This window comes from Notolabrus celidotus, chromosome 1, assembly GCF_009762535.1.
Source record: "Notolabrus celidotus isolate fNotCel1 chromosome 1, fNotCel1.pri, whole genome shotgun sequence".
Lineage (NCBI taxonomy): Eukaryota > Metazoa > Chordata > Actinopteri > Labriformes > Labridae > Notolabrus > Notolabrus celidotus.
In genome coordinates this window covers 6,399,609-6,421,853 of record NC_048272.1, presented here as the reverse complement: position 1 = coordinate 6,421,853, position 22,245 = coordinate 6,399,609, and the positions used below count along the sequence as shown (strand labels likewise).

The following is a 22,245-nucleotide window of genomic DNA, read 5'->3' as shown; positions in this document are numbered from 1 at the left end:
ATGAATCAATGCTCCCTGAATGTTTAAATAAATATAAATGAAATATGAAAAATAATTCCTGACATTTTGAATCCCTATAAAAAATTCTCAAAAGATTAAAGCATCCAAGTCATGAGTGTGATGACAGAGCCCTTTTGCAATATTAAAAGTTAGAAATGTCCTCTCATAAATCAAAACATGAGAGTGTTTGGAAGGTTTCATTTTGTGTTTTAGACTGTAAATGTACCCCTTAGATAAAGAGAAACTCAGTTTTAACATATTTTTAGATAAATCGCTTTGACGATTAAAATGTATTTTTGGTATTTTCCTGCTCAGTAAATTTTTGTATCTAATTTTATGCAGTCAGTGGTATTGGAGGTTATAAATCAACCAAAAGTTCAAACCAATCTGAAGTTAAACTTTAAAACAAAATGCTTCATTTGCTTCCCAGGTTTTAACACAATATGAAAAATGATACAATATTGAGAATGCTTTCTCATCACAGGCTTTACACCAGTCTGAAAACTTTGCAATACTACCTTAAGTCACACAGAATCTGTCAACACAAATCCTCAAGGAGATCCTTGACTCTTGGTGATTTATAAATGTGTGGGTTTTTGCTCTGAAGAGGGCTGAGGCTCTGAGCTGCAGAGCGGGACAGGGTGGGTACTGATGAATGACTCACATGGCCCCCCTGTGGTACAGATGGGTAAGACTGTTTTCTGTTTGAACCGGGGACAGATATAACAGAGGCTTTTGTGCTGTGGTGCTGGCCATTCTGTTTCTTACCAGTGATGATGATGGAGCGCTCAGTTTCTGCAGACTTTTTTCTCTTATAGAGTTTTAGTACCGGGAGCTTTGATTCATTTTCAAAGTATTCTTACAGAGGCTGATTATTATACATCATTTTGCTGCTCTCTCTTGGATTTGCAAAGACTTTGATTTTGGAGAATTATCCATGACCAGTGAGATGAACTTCTCATATTTTTTGACCATTGTTCCTCTGTGTTGCAGGTCCATGTTGTAGATTTCTATCCCTTAGATAGCCTTATTTTTTACGCACAGATTTGATCAAATTTGACCTTTTTTTTTTTTGATAAGTGGGAGTATTTTCTTTTATCCTAAAAAAAATAACATATGTCAGAAAGAATGGATGATTGACATTCAACTTGTGGAACATGTTTTGAGTTTCACCACGCGTGTGGTCACCTTTGTTGACGCGAGGAAGAGTTTGCCACTTCTCACCCCTCAGGTGACAGTTTCTGCCGTTGCATGACTGCACAACCCTGACGCATCTGCAGCGGACCAGACTGCGGCAATGGAAAGTGTCTCCAACGAAAGTGACTTTTGGCAGTTTAACGATTCCTGGCGGAACTCAAGCTTTCCTAACGGGACCAGTTTGTTGAACCAGACGAACCCTCTGAAGCGGAATGAAGAGGTGGCGAAGGTGGAGGTGACTGTGCTCGCGCTGGTGCTGTTTCTGGCACTAGCGGGGAACCTGTGCGTCCTGCTGGCCATCCACACCACCAAACACAGCCAGTCCCGCATGTATTACTTTATGAAGCACTTGAGCATCGCAGATCTAGTTGTGGCCATATTTCAAGTTCTCCCTCAACTGATTTGGGACATTACATTTCGGTTTTACGGACCAGACATTCTGTGCAGGTTGGTGAAATACCTGCAGGTCGTTGGGATGTTCGCCTCCACCTACATGTTGGTTTTAATGTCAGTGGACAGGTGTTTGGCCATTTGTCAGCCTCTGCGTTCTTTGCACAGGAGAAAAGACCGTTTCTATGTGATATTCTCCTGGGTGCTGAGCCTGCTCTTCAGTATCCCGCAGATGTTCATTTTCTCCCTGATAGAGGTCGCCCCACCGGGATCAGGGGTGTATGACTGCTGGGGAGACTTCGTCAAGCCATGGGGGGCCAAAGCTTACATCACATGGATCAGTCTCACCATATACATCATTCCAGTAGCGATATTGAGCATTTGTTACGGGTTGATAAGCTTCAAAATATGGCAAAACTTTAAACTCAAAACCCGGCGGGATCAGTGTATCAGCCTGACGCCCAAAACCTCCAAATGCAACACGCTTGCGCGTGTGAGCAGCGTGAAGCTCATCTCCAAGGCGAAGATAACCACAGTGAAAATGACTTTTGTGATCGTCGTGGCTTATATCGTCTGTTGGACCCCCTTCTTCTCTGTACAGATGTGGTCTGCGTGGGATCCAGCTGCGCCACGTGAGGGTAGGTTGAATTGTATGGTTCAATATTATACCGAGTGCGCATAGGTGCTGCGTAAAGGCATTTGTGTAATTCCATTAAGCAAATTCAATCTTTTAAACACCTTTCAAAGTAAATAGTTACAATATTTTGAGCATGTCTTACTTCTATGATGGGAAGGACTTGATGACTTTTAAATGCCGCATCCTTTTTGTCATGCGCGTCTTTACGCACGAGCCGAGGGTGTCAGCGCTGGCTTGTCCGTTTAGGGAACTAACTGCCACAGTTGGAGACGTCTCTAACTCTGGTCTTTCATTCTACAGAGTCAGATCTAGTTCTTCTTCTTCTACTAGAATGGGGTTTGCTTTTCATTGTAAGGGTTGAAAACACAGTCAGTGTGCGTTACGAATGACAGACATCACCGTGACTGAGCTCAGTTTCTCATTGATCACTCTGCTGAAGGTTTGACGCCCGAAAACAAAACAACAACTAAAACCATACGGTGGGATATAGAATATTTCACCTTTCAAATACTTGGTAATACACGGTTTGTGACATTGGCCGAGGGAAACCACATCAAGTTAGGAACGAGGGAGACATTGCTTCCAGTGCACAAATAACTAATGTTTAACTGCATGTCAGATTTTATTGTTTGGTTAATGATTCGTGTATTAGGAAACAATTGAGGAGATAATAGAGCATACTCTGTTTGCTAACCCTAAAACACAGCGATGCATACTGAGTAGCTACAGAGTTGCTCCTCATTAATAAAACATTATCTTACGATTACTGAAACACATCGATATCACACAGGCGACTTTCTTCCTACAAATATATATCACCAACAAAAGCTACAACCATGAAACAGTACCGAATTTTAAATAAAGAACAATGCTTTGTGCTTTAAGATAAAGTTCACAGTTTTTTTAATGCTCCAAAAATGCCCAACTCTTGAGGTCCATCTTTTCACAGAACCACAGTAAAAGCTATTTCATAATAGAAAGGGTAAACATAAAGCAGAACAAACACTACAAAAAGGGAAAAGCCAGAACGATAATTAGAATTTTACTTTTTTGCGACAACTTTAAACCAATGATAGGATTTTTTTTTAATCCCAAGTGGTCTTTGAATATGAATATAGTCGTATTTCAAAAACTAAGATATTGCACCTCCACCAACGAAGTCATCATATCCTCTAGAGCAGGAAGGGTCAAAGGTGATGCAAGAGATCAGTGGTGCAAATGAAGTGCTTGTGGGGGGCTGTGTATCAGGATTGGAGACATTTTGGATTCATTTTTGGCTCTTACAAACACCACATGCTTAAAACAGAGAGATAGGATTGCAATTTTCATGTAGAAAGAAGTATTTATACAATTATTGTTTTCTTAATCAAAGTAAAGGTACCAAGAAATAAAACAATTGACAGGTGATGAAGTTTTGGTTAAGATGTCAGCAAAGACCATTGTTCCCCTTGAATTTGTGGGGGGTTTATCCATGAAATAATAATACACTTACAGGAACTAGGCGACTCAGAATAATGTCCCATTTCACTTTAGACTAAAGAAAAGGGTACTAAAAGATGCAGCTTATGATAAAGTAATTAAGGAATAGTTAGCATATTTCCTCAGAAGATTTGAAATACAAATAGAAACCTTTGGCCTAACTATTGTTTCAGCATTCAGTAATGAATGAGTCATGCTGGTTCAGGGTTAACCAGGAACACCTCACACTCTAGTATTACACCTGTTGTGTGCTAACAAACATTGGTGATAATCCTTTCAAGTGCAAAAGCTGCAAAGTTTCCTCTGAGCCTCCTCCCCCAATCGCTGCAGAGGCCCACTGACAGCTAATCATTAATCAAATTAGTGTGCGCCACCACGCGCCAAGCAGCTTGTATTTATGGCTGTGGGGCACGTTTGGAGAGCGACGATGACATTTAACCACAATGGCCCACTAAGCAGCCACTTAGCAGCCATTTACTGTATGTGCACCCTATATTCATTGATCTGCTGAGCCATAACCACGCCCATAAAAAGAGGCCAGACTTAATGTGCCAGTTTGACTACACAGTGGAATTGTACTGAGCCTCTGTGCTCTTTTTTTATTACATTACATGAAGGTGAAACTTAGTAAAAGGCCTAATTAAAGTAAAAGCCCTTCAAGAAGGAAAGATTTGGATGTTTGGCGTAAGGGAAACTGTTGGATTGGAAAAGAAGAGTTGATCTTTTTAGGGCGACCCATCTGAAAACTTTGCAGATTAATAATGCATCAATTTTGAATATGTGGACTTTTTTTCTTCTCTGTTTCCATCCTTTATATATTTTTTTGTAACTGCTATGTCCTCATGAATAAGTAAAGGGAGCATTTCTACAAAAACACACCTTACTTGAGTTAATAGTAATTTCATGAGGTTTCCTGGTGAGGAGAAAGTAAACAGACCTTGAGTTTCAGGCTTTAGTTCTTTTCTATCGCATCTTGTGTTTAATGTTCCAGCTTGACTGGTTGCCATCCTCTTTCAGATGCATTGTTTACACAAACTACTTATACAGGAGCTAAATAGTTGGACCATACACTTAGCTGTCACCCTATTCTTCAAGGCTGAAAAGGCATGTTGCTTAGAAAAAAAAAAATGAAATGACAGTAATTGGCTCCGGTGCTTCTTCCTAACAATACCAAAAGTTACAGAGGCAAGAAAAGAGCAACCAAGATGCTCCCAGCTTTGAATGGAAAAGAAAGGAAGGGGAGGAGGCTGATGTCTGATGGCTCTTTCTTACACGTGATCAGCGTTCAGAAAGGCCGGAATTGGCAGAGACACGTGTCAGTGTCTGTGTACAGAAGATAGGCTGGAGTGTCACCTGTGTGTGTGTAGATAAAGTGTCCATTAGAGTCATACTCAGAAAACTGAGTGCTGACCAAAGAGGAACAGCTAGACATGTGTCAGATATTTCTCTTGTAAACAAACCAAAGTAGGTTCAGAGAATAAACCGAGGTGGATGAGTTCGATTTTGTTGGTCATCCTGTTTGGTTTGAGTACAGGGGATCAATTTGGATGAGATATTAGGTTTAATGATGTGTTTTACATTTCTGTTTTGTAACAACTGAATTGCAGACTGTATCTTCAAAATGATTTTTTTTATTATAATAGGGAAAGATTAGCAACCAGTGACGTGCACATATAAAAAACAATGATTTATGTGTAATCATCCCTTATGAATAAACCTGCCAATTTACAGATTACTTAGAAATAATAATACAGCTGCTTATCTCAAACACAGATTATAATATGACATGGTTTATTCAATATCATCTCTTGTATTACTTATTTAAAATGTAACATATCAAAAACATATCATATGGACCTTGTGAAACAAAGCAGAAAAAAAGTCAATTGTTTCAGACTGATTGTGAGATACCAGCTCAATCTTTAGAACCTTTAATCCTGTCTCCTCAGGGATCCCTCTGATAACAACTTGTTGTTTTTGCTCTGTTTTCTCCATAAATCACTCTGACACCTCCACGTAAAAGGAAGTTTACTACCTCAAGGTTGCTGTCTGTCTTTAAAAGGCTGCTCCCAGCAGACACAGAATGTAATGGCAGCAGTTTCTTGCAGAAACCCACACTTCTCCTGCCTGGCCCCATTAGTGAACGGTTCATAAATCTCAGCTCATATTCGTTGTACAGAGAAAAGGGTTGGTGTTAATTTTCTTGTCTAACTCTCATCAAGAAAGTGAAAGAGCACTTATCCCAAAATGTAAAACACTTCTTTTAGCCAAAGTGAGGGGTAGTGGACTTTTTCGCAGACAGGAGTTAACAACTGGTTATGAAACAGACTGAAGTTGATGTTGATGCCTCTTTATGACCTACAAAAGTAAATAAGACCATCAGCAACAGGACTGACCTTTCCTATATAGTTATTTTTAATGTCTTAAAGCGCTGCAGCAAGGAAGATTTCAGGTATAGTGACTCACTGGTAGCTCACAAAACCTTCTTTTATAATTTCTATAATAAAGATTCTCACTGTGTGATAAATTTGTTAAAATATCAGGTCCACAGGGGTGAAAAAATTAATAAACTGAAAGTTCTTCACAGGGCTCTGAGCTCTTTTGGGCTAATCAATCTTTTTCTGGTATACTCACACGATGGGTAAAAGCTCTATTCCTCTCAGCTTTGTCAGAGTGACATCAGTCTTGTCTGTTTTTTTCCCAATTAACAGCTTAAAAGATTCCATTATGTAGAAGACAAAAACACCTGAAGGTTAAACCCTGACTCAGAAACAAGTTCCCAAAAGATTCTGTGGGCACAAACATCTCCCCCGTTGAATCTGGCCCCTCTGACGTAGACTCCCACGATGTGTTCTATTGATCTGCATTAATGGATACAAAGCCCAGTGTTCAATCTGCAAGTGTTACATTATTTATAACAACCAGTTTTTTTACAGGCACTAAAGCAGTGTCTTCTTCATATGAAGACTTCTCAAAGCAATTTAAAATCTATAAATCTTAATTAGAGCTCATGCTCTTAGAAACAACATTCACCGTTTTTGTTAATGAATCACTGAAGTGTCTTTTGGGCCTTACAGCCTCAGCTCTGACTCACAGACAGAAGTACCACCAGGGGATGATTATTTTGCCTGTTCATTTATGTGCGATTTATCATTCTCTTGTGAAAGACACCATGAGCTAATTCAGAGAAGATGTCTCAGTGATTGCCCTCCACATTGTTCAAATTAGTTTCCAGACAATTCTCTCATCGACCCTGATGAGAGAGCCAGAAAAACAATGATTCGTCCATAGCAATGTCTCCAATGAAACACATCCATGTCCATCCATGTCAGCAGCATTATAATTAATGTTACAGCAAGTTTATCCATGGCTTATGAGCTTTATTTTATGAACACAATTAAATCAATTCTAACTTACCAATGCAAATCCTCTGTTTATATTTTCAACCTTTATTGTCTTCCATTTTCTTTTGTATTCCTCCAAAATACAACCCAGCACTAAATCAAACAGAGATTAGGAGACCTATGATCAGGTAAAGAAGGCTAATCAAATGATCGGCACAAATTAAATCTCATGTTTGAGTCCTATTATACCCTTAATCGCTAACGATCAAATCTTATTAAATACTTGTGCGACTTGTGTGCCCTTCCAGAGATCATTTGCTAAGAACAATTTTCATTGAAGCTCAGAGATTGTCATTAGAGACAACATGAGAATAGAAGATAAGCAGGCTGGAAGACAGCTTAGTAATCAGTAAGAAGAGGTTAAATATAGGATACGAGCCAATTAAGATGAATCCCAAACTAATTTCCCAAATGTCAGAGGGATGCTGGAATTGACGTAGCGCAAATGTCATCAATCACACCTCTGCTGGTTACTAGCAGTGATGCGTCACTGTGATGATGTGTGAGGAACATTTCCTGTTGGTGTGTTACCTGTTATTTGCTTTGTTTCAGAAAGTACTCAATTATTTTCTTGTATGAACAAGTCACCATTTAAATATTTTGTGTTAATCTCACTCTTAATCTCAAGTGTCATTAAACCCTCTCCTACCTCACACAGGTCTCTGATTTCAGGCACTAAGGTTCAATACAGCTGTAATAGATATCATTTCATAAATACAGTGACCAAACTGATATTACAGAGACATAGACTACAGAGACTTTTCAAAGCTACATCCATAGTAATTGCTCAAAGAGGATGTAGTACTGTTTACTGGCATAACTGATCTAACTTAGCTAACTTATAAATGCTAAGATGCTCACTATGGCAGTGCTTACAGGGTGATGTTTCACAAAATTGCAGCTGCGTTTCAATTCAGGTGTAGCATCCCTCAAAGGACCCAGCCTTCGTTACCCTTGTAGACCGCTCAGGCTGAACTGGAATTAAAGGGTTTGGTCTACAGAGGATTTAGTGTTTATGTCACTAGCTGTTCCCACCTGACCCTTTTGTTACTGGGCACCTTGACAGCTGAGCTGGAACTAGAAAAAAATGTAACCTAACTTTTCAGATTATTTCAAGTTTCAAGGCTCCTTTCATCCTTTTATATTTGTAATGCTAGCTTTTTCATTCAGTTGAAACTTCTAAATTACATTTAAAAGTATAGTCATCAATGGCTGGAGAGTCCACTGGCTAAATTAGTGCGGCAACCTCCGGTCTAAAAATATGAGTCCAATGTGGAAGTGCTAAAAAGTGCAATTCATCAAGGATCAGCATGAGGCTGGCCTCGGAAGTACCCAAAACCACATACACACAAATTCAAAAAAGACGATCTTTACAGCAGAAATAAACATGTTTACAACCTGGTGGAAAAGACAAGTGTAGTCTGGATAGCTCATTTCTTGATCAGCACACACTCTAGAGGGGGGTGAATTTTTCTCTAACGCAGCAATTTCGAAGATATTGAGATTACCAGTCCTTCAATGAGAGGCACAGCTGACTTGATTGACAGGCAGGAACACTGTAGCTGTTGGCTAGGAGGCTCAAAGCCCGCCTCTTTACGTCACAATCGCTCGACAGCAACAATATGTCTGCCACCGACGATTGGCCTCAAAACAGCGCTTCAAAAAAAGGAGAAGTAGTCCACATTAGCCTGACATGTTAAAGGAGCTATCCGGATAGGACAGTCTATCCACGCCACTGTGATGCAATCAGTCTTTAAACACACCATTCAAATGATACAACCCCTACACTGGAACACAGCTCATGCTAAATGCATCCTACATTAGATTGCTATCATACTTAAGTTTGCTAGTTAGCCCTTATTTTTAGCTAGTGAAGTAGTTAGCTGGTTGCTAGTTAGCTATAAAGGCAAGGCAAGGCAACTTTATTTGTATACCGCGTTTCACACACGAGGGCAACTCCATGTGCTTTACATTAAAACATTAAAAGCATTGGTAACATTCAGACAAGCACACAAGAGCACAATTAAAATGACAAATATAATAAAACAGAAAAGAAAAGGGAAATTACAAATATTTTAAAATTAAATTTAAAATTTGCATTTAAAGCGAGCTAAAAAAGATAGGAAGGCAGTGGCAAATAAAAGTCTTAATCTTTGATTTGAAAGAGGTGAGAGTAGGAGGAGACCTACAGCTCTCAGGGAGTATGAGGTGCATAATGACTAAATGCTGCTTCACCATGTTTCATTCTGACTCTCAGGACTGAAAGCAGAGCAGTACCTGATGACCTCAGAGGTCAAGATGGTTCATAAAGTAGCAGCAGATCAGCAATGTATTTTGGGCCTAAACCATTCAGTGCTTTATAAACCATCAGCAGGATTTTAAAGTCCACAAAAAGTTGCTGTCCTTCTGTCCCTTGTGTTCTTTTTTATGATTGTTAAGGGTGTGGCATACCATAGTTGTAAAAATGTATTCAAAAGAGAGGAATAAATGTGTGTACAAAATTTAAAGGCAGTATCTTGAATGATTAATAAGAACTCTGAAAGCTATGAATCTGACCCTCATGCAGGTGAAAAATATGCCTTGTCATCTAGTGAGTCTGCATGTCTGTGCTAAAAAAACAATGCTGTTCATCTAATAGTGTGAGATACTGTAGTCTGGGGTCAAAGTGGGGAACAAATGGATGGACAAGCATTACCAGCACTGTAACCATTTCACTAGCATGACTACACGCTGTCTAGAAATGCAAATGTGGGTCCACATAACCCTTTCTGTCATACTGTTTTTTTTGTGACCATTCCTGCTGATTCCTTTGAATTGTGTCATCACATTGACTTTCTTTTCTCTGTCTCTCTGTGGTCTCCAACAGCCATGCCCTTCATTATCTCCATGCTGCTAGCCAGCCTCAACAGCTGCTGTAACCCCTGGATCTACATGTGCTTTGCCGGGCATCTGTTCCACGATCTGAGGCAGAACTTTCTGTGCTGTTCCTCCCGCTACCTCAAGTCGTCCCAGTGTCACTGTGAGCGTGACTTTGACTCGAGTCACAAGAGCAACTCCTCCACCTTTGTCATTAAGAGCACGAACAGCCAGAGGAGCATCACACAGACTTCCACCACCTAGTACTATACCTTCTCTTCCCTTTTTAAGCTGCTCAGTCTGCCTTTCACCACATACTGTCAACCATAAGATGCGAAGCAGTCGAGAGGAGAGACAACAAAAGATTGATTCTTTCATTTTCATTACTTAACAATGTAAAGTGAAAACTGAGTTGTAAAGCAGAAAGATGTACAGATTGTTATTAAGGGTGAGATACTTTGACCATACAAACTTGCACGATAATCATTTATCAAGCTGAGCAATCAACAGAGTTAATGTTTCTGTTTGTATTTGGATGTACAGTTTATAAATTCAAATATTTGCAGTGCAGAAAAAGGAAAGGAATTGAGAATATTTCAATGATATTCAATCTTTGTCACCCACACTATCGCTTCAGTTGATGTCAGACAGCTTATGGGCTCTTTTTGTCTGTGTTTTGATGAAGTTCATCCCCTGTTATAAATATCTGTACGACGTTGTTCACTTTGTTACAAATGCAATGAATGAATTGCATACATGTAAACTGTTACTTGAGCTATTGTTGGATGTGGTATGTCATGGCTGTCACTGCTAATGTTTTTAAACAAAAAGGTTAAAAAAAAATTAAATGAAAGCAGCAAAAACACCCTGAAGACTTTTTGTGTACACCTATAGCTGATGCTCATTAGAGGCTCTGTTTGCCTACTGGAAAGGTTGACGAAATTCTTGGCAATGCTGCTGGGAATGTCCTACAGGGAAGTTTGTCCACCCTAAATCAATAATGTCACTGACTTCCTGCAAAGTTTTGCCAGTACTTTGAAACTCTAGACATCCTGTTCACCTCATCCGCAAAGTGCATTATGGGTGTGAAATTTGAACACTGCAGCAACTATTGAAATGACCTGAAGTCACTCTTGTCTTTAGAGGTTTCTTTGGGTAGCATTTGTCTCGTGATATGGAGCAGTATCCTTCAGGAAGTGACATCAAGGGTAAACATTGGTCAGGAATTCACCCATATTCTTTGGTGCCAAGCTAATTAGGCTACTGCTTAGTCAGTTGTGTTTTTATATTCATTGTAAATGTTTCAAGTATGTGAGACATTTAAATAGGAACAACCTAATTACAGAAAATTAATAATCATTGCCAATGATAAGATTGACATGAATTGAAGCAAATATGCACAATGAAATTAATCCAACAGAAGATCTCCACACTCAACGCTGCACAGGTCTTTATATATTTAGTTTTAATAGAGACACTCTAAGACAGGTGTTGCTTCAGCTTTGTACAGCTTAACCTGACATTTTTTGCTTCTCTCACACTTTTAAACATAGCGTAGCAGTAAATTAACACCAGCTCTACAAGCCCTAAAGTTTGATTGTTGTTTGAAAGTCCACTTGCATTGTACAGCCAAGGTGTGGCTGCACTTGCTTTCATTTCATAACAGGAGATACTTAACTGTCAATAGCTATAATAATATATTGTATACTTTATATTATGTATGAAAAACACATTGTTATTTCAAATAACAGATGTATTTTTTATATTTTTATCCCTGATATGATGATCTTTAAAAAGACGATATTGTGACAGTCAAAACATTTTTAGACTTTCAAAAAAAGAGAGGCAGAGAGCCAAAAGACATAATAGGCTTCAGATACACAGAAGCCATAAGCAGACATACATCCATATATTTTTTTTCTCTGTTTCCAGCGAAACGCGTATGAATTTCACTTGTTTTTTTCAAGATCTGGACCTAATGTCAAACAGTCATGACTCATATCCAGAGTTGCAAAAGCACAAAACAAACACAGAAATAGGCCAGACTTACCTCATTAGTGTGGGAAATTGCAGCATGGTATGTCATGGTCTGGCCTATCACAGTGACCAGACTATTGTTCATTTTCCTAGATCACCAGAAAATTATCCTGCTATCATTAGGAAACAGGTTTTGTTATCTTGAGATAATGAGAAAAATTAATTGCTGGCAATTTGAAAAGGTGCTTTGTTTTAGCCCAAGGTAATGAGAAAAGTAAGTCAAGACTCCAACACTAAAACACACTGCTTGGTAAATCTTAAAAAGGTATTTATTAAGTCTCATAGAATCATATGAAATAATACACATAGTATACTTCCAATCAAACTCTAAACTAGTGTAGCATTTTAATTATCATTAGGACATTTTCATCCAGTATAAAGTATTTTTAAACCAGTTTTAATATATTAATTTGTTTCTCCACACTGCAGATGCACAGTAGCAGCATATACGTCCCTACATAATCAGAATCACACAGTGGAACATTAACACAGGTCTCTTAGAAAGGGTTTTACTTGACTCTTTAAGCAATAGGTCTGCAAATAATTACACAACATTTTTTTAATCTGAATGACAAACAGAACGTTTTATATATTACTCTGATAGAAGGATGTGGTTCCAAACAAATATATTATCTGCCTGTTAAACTCTGTGGGACCACCACAAATAAACTAGGGCATTTCTTGAGAAATCAGACAATTAATAAAATAAGAATATTTTTTGTTTTGTTAGAGCTTTCATAAAAAGGGATTCATTTATGGGTTTTAATTAAATTGATTAAAAAAAAAGAAGTTTAAAATCACCACACACAGCAACATACAGCAACAATGTAGCATTTGAATTTAACGAATGTAATGCATACAGGCAGCATCATCCACAGGTGCAGCAGTTTGGGGGAGTCCCGTTTCATTTGTTGTCAACGATGAGCGATTGTCTGAGCTTTTTGGCATACAGATAAACGAGGGCACACAAATCCTCCTCATGCTGGGCGGCCCTCTTCTCCCTCTCTGAGGAACCGAGGCCTCCAGGAGTGCCAGAGCTGTCACAGAACCACGCCGCCTGCTGCAGCTGTCACAGAGTATCTGGTGGAGCATGTTATGAGGGGAGGAGGAAGAGGAGGAAGAGGAGTATTGGGGAGTAAGTAAGATGCCAGGACTGATCTTCTGGTGTAAAAAAAAATATGGTACCACACTTCATCCGATCACACCAACAAACACCACAGGGTGAGTTTTTTCAGACTTCTTTGCGCAGTGCGACGCGCACGCTGCTGAAGATCTTGCCCAGGGCTTCGAAGAAGGGGTCGCAGAAGGTCTGGATGCAGAGAGAGTAGATGCGGCTGATGCACTGTGACTCAATCAGACAGCTCTTGATGCAGGGAACCACTGCCCAGATGTGGCAGAAGGAGATGCAGGCAAACAGGAAGCCCCAGAGCAGAGCGACAGGGATGCCAAAGACAGCGGACAGGATGCGGTAGCACCAGTATTTGGACACAGTGAAGGTGGTGTAGCTGAGCTTCCACACCCCATCCAGGCTGTGTGTGCCGTCAGGCTCCGCAATGACATCCTCAAACTCCACCTGAGTGCAAATTCAAGAGAGGATTTCATTAACACCAATCACTGAGGGCACACTGCTTTCATCCAGTTTGTTCCATCAAACCTCTGTGGCCTCCAATTATTATACACACGGGTAATATAGTGTCAGGATTCTAATTGTTAATGCTGCAAACATAATGCAGAGACAGTAGAAAAGATTTGCAGTAATGGAATAGTAAAGTTATGGAGTGGCTTAATGGCAGCGCGAAACCTCTCTAAAAGCTCCTTTTTAATCCTTTTAATTTATCTCATGTAAAATGCATGAGAGGGACGATAACATCTTCTGATATTTTTCTGTTTTTTGTATCTGCCACCTGCTCTTTGGACACTCCTCAGTCCCCAAATTTCAATTGACTTGTCTGTAAACCTGACCGCCGGATGCAGCAACATATCTACTACCTATTCTTCTCTTTCCAACCATTAGAAAGGATCAGTATGGGAAGTGACGAGTTGCTGACCACCTCCTGTAGAGATAGCAGCCTAAGGTTATCCTCTCAATGAATGGCTGGACATGTTTTATATTTTCTCTGCTGGCTCTGGCCTCTATTTTACTCTTAGAGGGACTGCTGGAGTCAGATTCAACAAAAGAACAATCAATGTTCTCAAGAAAGGACAGTCATGTTATCTAAAAACTGGATTACTCAGATAGTAACATTCCCTGACCAGGACACAGTTTTAATGGATTGTACTGACCCTATTTATCTTGGTTGTGAGGCAATAACAAGAATTAGGAATGAATGCACAGATTTGTCAAAGCTATTTTATCACTCTGTGTGACTTCCTGACCAGACTAGTTGGAGTTCAGTTTAAAAATACATAACCTTTATCTTTATGCCTGGAAACAAACATGGGCAGGCATGGAAACCCTTCCAAACTGAGCCATGCAGACTATCAACATGCACTCTACTTAACTCATGATTTATCATCTTTATCTCAACCCCTTTCAGTCAAACGAAACCTAATCTCAATGTATATTCTGCACTGTTCAAGAAAACATTTTGTCGAAGTGACATGGCAACAATCAGGATAAACATTGGTCGAACCTAAATAAAACATTGTGGCAGAGTGTATCAGTTTCATGATCTTCTACCTCATTCCAAAAATAAACGTCATGTTCTGCAACAGGAATAGCACTTGGTCTATTTAAGGCACCAGACAGTATAGTAACCTGTTCCCCTGTCTTTGTCCCTAACAACCACTTTACTCATTTATTCCACAGGAATACTGGTTATAGTCCTTAATCCTTTAGTGACAAGTTGGTGTGTCCATGCAGCACAAACCTTCACCACGTCCTCATTGATCTGCTTGGGGTCTCTGTTGATGAGATCAATCTCCTTGGTGTGGCTGTCTTTCACAATCTTCTCCTCGTTGGTGTTGTACTGGTACTGATCCGCCATGGTGGGGCTGCAGGTCCTGGACCAGCTGGTGATGGTTTGAGTAAAATCTTCCAAATGGATCAAACAGCTTTTAGTTCACTTCTGAACCCCTGTATCACCACTGTGACGCTCCCTCTTGCATGCCAGTGGACAGCTGCTGCAGACGTCCTGGTAAAAATGGAGCCCTGACCCCCACCCTGCACACACACCAGCACTCATATGCACACACAGTGTCCACTAACACACACACACACACACACACACACACACACACACACACACACACACACACACACACACACACACACACACACACACACACACATACACTGTAGTGCACACAGACAGAAAAGGCATGCCGTAAAGGAGAACCCAGGCCTGTGTCACATTTCACATACGGCTGAGGGGCTAACTGGGCAGGGTTTACACGCTGGCATGAACTTCCACCACAGAGTGAGGCAGGGATCACAAACACACCCTCTTGCTCTAGTTTCAGTTTAGACACAGTGTTACGTGTCCTAAGCCTAAACTGAATTAAAAAGAAATAAGCATTTGGCTGTTGTTTAAATCCACATCGCAAACCAGAAGTGACAAACAAGGACAAGAAGTAGACATACTCCACAGGGATTAGGGTGGTGTGAATGATACTGTAAGTCAGGTGATGAGATAGCCACAACACTGTCCAACTCAAATAGCAGATGGCTCTTTCTTTATTGACTTTTTGCCAGTTTGAAATTCTACTGTACTTCTTCTTTCACCATCACCCAACAGTTCAACAACACTATACAGAGTAGTTATACTGTACATAGTAAGATGGCGTGGTTTTATTTTGAGGTCAACTTAAAAAAAGCCAAGCCGCACCCTTACTCCATGCAGCAAATATTTCCCTGCAATGTTTTGTTACTGCATGGGTTCTGATGAGCTAATGTTATGAAAATAAAGAAAACCACTCCCATATTTATAGATTTAAAATTCCATTAAAGAAAAAGTCCCTTCATAAAAGACCTGTGTGACAGTACAGGGTCCCATGCTGTACACATACACACAATGCTGCCCTTTTCCCAGTGTTTTTGCCGACTGATAAGTTACATAGTCTGCTAAATTTCCCTTAGTGGCCACTGCAACCCAAATACCATTGCCACCTCTGAAAGACCCAGGCTTGGTTTATTTGTATTCCAGGTATTAACAATGCTGATACAACCTACCCTATTAACTTCAGAGTGGATGGGCAGCAAGAGCTAAGACATTGATGAAAGGGCACCTCCCTTTCACGAGTCTTTTGTCAAGTTAGGCCCCCGGCTCATCAACAGTTTGCTCCGACGTCTTCTGGCCACCCTCTTAATGCTTGCTCTCACTGCCCATCACACCCAAACGTGAAGACAGCAAAAATAAATGTTGAAAAAGAGGACAGTGAAGTCAAAGCTAGGGTAAGAAGACAATTCAGAATAGAGTTTATCCTCGCAATAGCCATAATGCTCTACCTTCCCCTACTACCCCGTTTTAAGAGGGAAAAGAAGAGAGCGGGAAAGAAAGAAAGAAAGATAGAAAGAAAGAAAGAAAGAAAGAAAGAAAGAAAGAAAGAAAGAAAGAAAGAGATGAAAAGTTATCTCTTAACTTTTAATGGCCCCAACTGGCATCATTTCTCCTCATCCAGATTTGCTGACTTGTTTTAATTGCTTCTTCCGACATCTTCTTTGCTGACTTTCACAAACAATGTCCCTGCACTCCCAGTATGCCTAGTAATGAGGTAGTTGCTTGTAGTATTTAACTTATACATCCCACTTCTACAGGACAAACCTTAACTTTCCATCGCAGCTGTTCAGCTTCTGCTGCCTAGTCTGCATATCTAAGCTTTTTTTATATGCTTCCCCCACTGAGTCATTCTGGGGCACCGTCAGTTTTATAAAATAAACTATCCACTGACATGCAGAATATTTCAGGCCTTAATTTAGCACAAACTCCTCCCTGTGGAACAACAAGGTTCCCTCTCAGATCTCTAAGCATCTCCAAATTAGTATTTTGCCTTATTTTGCAGGGCGACTGAAACACCGTTCTTTCAATTTCCCTGCACCTTTGTGGTGTAGTTGTCACGACCCTCCTTAAGTGTTTTATTATCCTTTTTTTAGATAAATAGAATCAGATTATTTTGTTTTTGCTGTTGTTGTTTAATGCTGGAGGCTTGTTTGGAGAGATTGGCTGATAATGCATGCCGGATACATTTGTCAATGTTGATGTTTTTATTCCAGTCACAAAGCCCAAAACATTTAGAGCAGAGAGGACATAAAGAGACTGCAATTAAGTCTCTTGGACGTTGGGCAATGGAAAATTAAAATGTATTCTCTGCAGTTTTCTTTGATCAGTGTGTTTTCTTTACAAATTTCAATTATAGGTTTGCTTTATTGTATGAAATATCATTCATCAAGGCAAGTTTTTAGCCTTTTGTTCCAGTAATGTCTGATTTTAGCAAAGCCTAATCCACAAAACTCATTAGTAGCCCTAAAATAAAGCTCTGATTCAGTCTTCCCTAAGCTGAGCAGTTGTTGCTATCACTCATGGCCATCTATGTCAGCATAGTGCATAAACAAACTCCAATAAGAGGGAGGGCGTGCCAGTGAAAACTAGTACAAATACTGAACGCACCACCAGCTCTCTGTTGCTATTTATCTCAGTCAGTGGGGTGTTAGAACAGAACAGGAAGTGTGACTTTGAGAGCATGGATTGGCATTCTCGCCCAGGTTCCCTAGTGCTAAAGACAGGGGACGAGGAGCGAGGGGTGGAATGGGATCACAGTGCATATGATCAGGAGCCAACCCAATTAGAGGTATATTTCTGTGTGTGGCGATGGAGAGAGAGGAGAGGCTGGTTAGGCAGAGACGCAGAGAGACGAAAATAGCTCAGCAAAGAGAAATGGTGGGCATACCTCTGTCTCTGTGCGTGTCAATGCAATCAGCTGAGACTGCAGCGGCTCCTGTCTTACATTTACTGTAGACATGCAGGGTGCTCAGACCTATATTTAGAAATATATAGTGTAACTGTGAGAGTGGGTATCACTAACTTGGGTTAGTGTTCAAGTGTCAGTAATGCTTTCTTTTGAATGGAGGAATGAGTGGATGTGTCACTTTACTCATTCAAAATGTTTATACATCGCAAAGTGACACTTATTCCTTGGAGGAAAATTTTGTAACAGCATTTTAACACAGTTTGGTTTAGTTCCTAAAGGTGTCAAGGTTTAACCTTCAAGAAAAAGATAAGGGAATTGAACCATTCTAACATCAAACTCAAGCTAGTTAGCTTAGCAAGAACATTGGAAACAGGCAGGAGAAAGCCTGACTCTGACTAAAGGTGGGAAAATCTTCCCAACAGCCACTTTAAGGGCTCAAAGAGTACATGTCAAAGTGAATTTAACTCATTAAAATGAAATAAACCTGTTTCAGAACTAGATGTTGTTCAACAGGAAGTTGTGTATATTTTTGTAATGCTCTGCTGGTTTAGCTTGTCTGGGTGATGACAACTCTCTAAAAAGTTACCAGGCAAGGCCAAGAATTAGTCCAAGGTTGACTGCTTGTTAAACCTGTCTCACAGTGTTTCACATTTCATGCTAAGGTAAGCTAACCAATTGCTATCTGTAGCTTCAAACTCATTACACCTCTCCCATCTCTTGGAAAGTAAGAGAAAGAAGCATATTCAAAATATACATACAAAAAAATACCAAACTCTGCCCTTTGGTGCCACCTGTAGATGATCTGAGTGACAAAATGTTGTTGTTGAAAACAAGTGTGAATTTCATTCTTAAAAGTATTTTTTACTTGCCAAATTATATTTTAGTGTCATGCCCTTTTGACTTACCACAACCCTTTGTTAAAGTATTTCATCACAGGCTTTGAAACAAATGCCACAAAGCTACACTTTATTCCAGGAACGTGACTCGTTGAGCTTCGAACTGCTTGCACTTCACACCTGTTCTTTAAATTTAAAGTAATCTGCATCCTGTGTTTTTCTTGTTTCAAAATAAACAGAAAGTGTTTGCTGCCGGGAAATAAAGTGTGTCTGGTTTCGATGTGAAAATATTTCTCACCTAAGTTATCTCTGCTATCAGGTCTGCTACCATAAACAGCTGTGTTGCAACATTTATTGGGATTCATGAGTTCAATTTCATTCAGTTCACTGAAGTTGGCAACATGTTTGCAAATTATTTTGCTGGATGGTCTCTTTTCATGTACATCATTTTTATTATTCCAGTGTATATGTGAATACTGTTGTAATTTATTTGCTGGTCATAGGCAAAAAAATCTTCTCCTCTACAATTGTCTGTGAAATAGTTTTTGGTACCACTCACATATTCTGTAAAAAATAACCACTGATGTTAATGGTATAAATATAATTAATACAAGGAATTAGTATGCAATCTGTTACCACTTGCTCTTTCTCTCCTCCATTTGTGTTGACCAAACATTTTCACATTGTGTGTTTTTCTGTGTCTCAATGTCTTTCCAGATGGATGGTAATTTGGCTGCAGCACTTTCCAATACTGCTAAAGTAGGGGCTGATGAGAATGTTCAGTATGCTGCTCCATACGGTCCTGATCCAGTGCATGTTAATAAGAAGGAGCTGAACACAGGGCATGATCAACCTGGATGGAAACAGGGAAGTGATCAAAACAAGATTTACTGTCACTGATACAGAAAAAAAAATCCTTCTCTCAAAATCATTTGGCAGTTTTTCCCCTGTTGGATGCAGAGTAAAAAACATCTTACCAGATGTGGAGACAGCTGAGCACAGCGAACAGGAGCCCTGCAGCCAGTGAGAGCGGCACTGCCAGCAGGAGGGAGATGAAGCGGTAGCACCACAACCTGGCTACCTCAAACAGGGCGTGACTCCACAGCCACACTTTATCAAAGCTCCGCACTGAGGGAGGCTCTGCAATCACATCCTCAAACGTGACCTCAATACACACACACACACACACACACACACACACACACACACACACACACACACACACACACACACACACACACACACTGAAAGTGAGTGCCAGAACAGTTCTTACACCTATAATGTATATTAGAACACAGAGAACTAGGATGAGGAATCTTAGAATGTATGAGGGATTTGTGAGTTGCACATAAATATACTGAAGCGCATTTTGAATTACAAATACCTGTTTTTCATGCTTGGTACTAATACATCTAAATTATACACACAGGGGCAAAAAACAACTGTGTGTGTGATCATGTCCACTTGAGGTCAGTATTTTGCAACATATCGATATTTACCACATGAAGTTGGCCTTCTATTTTATAGCATGAGAACCAAAACAAAGCCAAGCATCGACTCAGATAAACATTTTTATGAAATGAGAAGCTTGCAGTTTAATTGTATGTAAAACAATTTGTTTTGTCCTGGTCATGAGTCACCTCTCTGCTTCAGTCCAGTTTTGCATTACAAAGAGTTCCCTGGAGACAGAGGGAGAGATCCTGTATACAAAGCATGTGCTGCAGATTTGTGTATTTTAGACAGCTGCATACCTCAGAGTGTAATATGCCCCAGTGACAGTGCACTTTAGATACCTTCAGATTCTTGTTGATTCCTCTGGGATCCCTGTCTTGAATCAGAACCTGGCTGGTGTCACCTTGGGTGAAACTCAGATCTTCAGATTGCATGTCCACTTTGACCTCCATCAGTTCCTCTTTAAATCCTTTTCCTCTAAGCTGAGCTTTGTCTCTGCTTTTCGGCACCTGCAGTCATATCATTGGAAGCATGGAGGATGTGAAGGGCGTAGCAGGAGGAAGGCACACTGCTGTAACTCCACCAGGCTTGTCACTGACACCCAGGTGGAACATAGTGGAGTGCTGACTACCTTGCTCCTTGTTGAGGAATGCCTTTATTGGCTTTTAAAGGCCAGTCTTTGGTGACACTTTCCACTTGACACACTCTCAAAGAAGTCTCATTTGGACCTGCATGAGAAATGTCAAATGAATATCACTAATTACATCAAATTGCCCTACACTTCCTACTTGAACTGTTAGGTTGCATTGATGTTCAGCAGTCATTATTTGGCTCAGTCCGAGCTGACAGTGTGGGTCTATTAAGAACAGACTTCAATGCAGTTTTTGCCAAGAGCTGTCCATCTGATCATCTGACTGAGCTCAGACTTTGTGGTTCCACTGACAGTCCCTGCCCTGACTACAGAAACGGACTGTAGCCTGCTGACTGTTTTATTCACTCTGCTGTGTTACTGTGAAGTGTGGCATTACACATAACACCAGTGTGCAATCTATGCACATTTTACACCTCCTCACAATACGGTCAGCTTGCAGTTTGCACATTCTGAAAGTCTGGTGATCTTATTCAGGTCTTTTCAAATCCCTCATTGTGTGAAGAACTGCAGGCCTTATGTGTGTTTATTTGAAGTTGAAATATACTAGCAATAGCTTTATTTCAACTGTTGAAGTGCAATCTCTGAGTCACCTCGCCTTGTTGCCATCTATCAATACTAGTGTGTGCCCTGCAGAAATACAACTACCCTCCTGATATGGAACAGTACCTTCAGTAATGCTTCATATAGGAACATGGAGTGATGCGATTCCAGGTTGTGAAGGGAGATGCACTTGACAATACCAGTGATTTACTGGCTCCTGCTGCCCTTCTATTGCCATCTATCTTCATTACTGGGTTGTGGGAGACATTTGGAGGCACATGATAGGCTATGAAGACGTTAGGGAGGGATAGGGGGAATAGAGTTTCTTCACTTGGCCCTATCCTTTTCATCAGAACACAGTTAGCATGTTTTCATTTTTGGTATGTTGCACAACCAGCAGAAACAAATCACCATTAGCATAATTTTAAAGATATATACAGTATCTTACCACCTGTTTAATGCGATTCAATAACTAACTCTTTCTTAAACTTTTTTTGCACTTCACCAACTCTTGAGTTCAAAATATGGCTCTTAAATGGTTAGATGTTATTCTCCAGATAGCTAGGTTTTTATGCTTTATGCTTCTGGGTAGATTGATTATCTACTGTGGGGTTTTAAAGCCCACTGCCCTCTGCAAGTAAAATCCCTGTTACACAGCAGTGAAAGAGAATGTAGACTGAAATTGCAAGCCAAATAACTGAACACAGTGCTGAGAAAGGGGGAGAGCTGAGTCATCGGTCAGCACCAGCTATCCCTTATAAATGTCACGTGATCTATTGAAAATGAGTATTGAGTTTTAAGATTAGCTTAGGATCTGAGAACTCTGGGCACTTGTCTGTCTCACTCAACACTGAGAGG

General features: G+C 40.0%; 3 protein-coding genes across 3 annotated transcripts; 1 reads left to right on the top strand and 2 right to left on the bottom strand.

Annotated features, from left to right (window-relative positions):
• The first annotated feature begins 1,169 nt into the window (after window positions 1–1,169).
• On the top strand, window positions 1,170–10,782 carry oxtr (oxytocin receptor). The gene is made up of 2 exons (XM_034688554.1): window positions 1,170–2,225; window positions 9,974–10,782. Exons 1-2 carry the CDS (start codon window positions 1,298–1,300, stop codon window positions 10,225–10,227), a joined length of 1,182 nt encoding a protein of 393 aa, XP_034544445.1. The 5' UTR covers window positions 1,170–1,297; the 3' UTR covers window positions 10,228–10,782.
• A 2,449-nt stretch (window positions 10,783–13,231) lies between these two features.
• cav3 (caveolin 3) lies at window positions 13,232–15,090 on the bottom strand. Its single transcript, XM_034692332.1, has 2 exons — window positions 14,871–15,090; window positions 13,232–13,573 (listed from the first exon to the last, which is right to left on the bottom strand). Exons 1-2 carry the CDS (start codon window positions 14,985–14,987, stop codon window positions 13,232–13,234), a joined length of 459 nt encoding a protein of 152 aa, XP_034548223.1. The 5' UTR covers window positions 14,988–15,090.
• Window positions 15,091–19,315: 4,225 nt separating this feature from the next.
• Window positions 19,316–21,625, bottom strand: LOC117815285 (caveolin-2-like). The gene is made up of 4 exons (XM_034686915.1): window positions 21,599–21,625; window positions 20,537–20,704; window positions 19,721–19,908; window positions 19,316–19,596 (listed from the first exon to the last, which is right to left on the bottom strand). Exons 1-4 carry the CDS (start codon window positions 21,623–21,625, stop codon window positions 19,446–19,448), a joined length of 534 nt encoding a protein of 177 aa, XP_034542806.1. The 3' UTR covers window positions 19,316–19,445.
• Window positions 21,626–22,245: the final 620 nt, after the last annotated feature.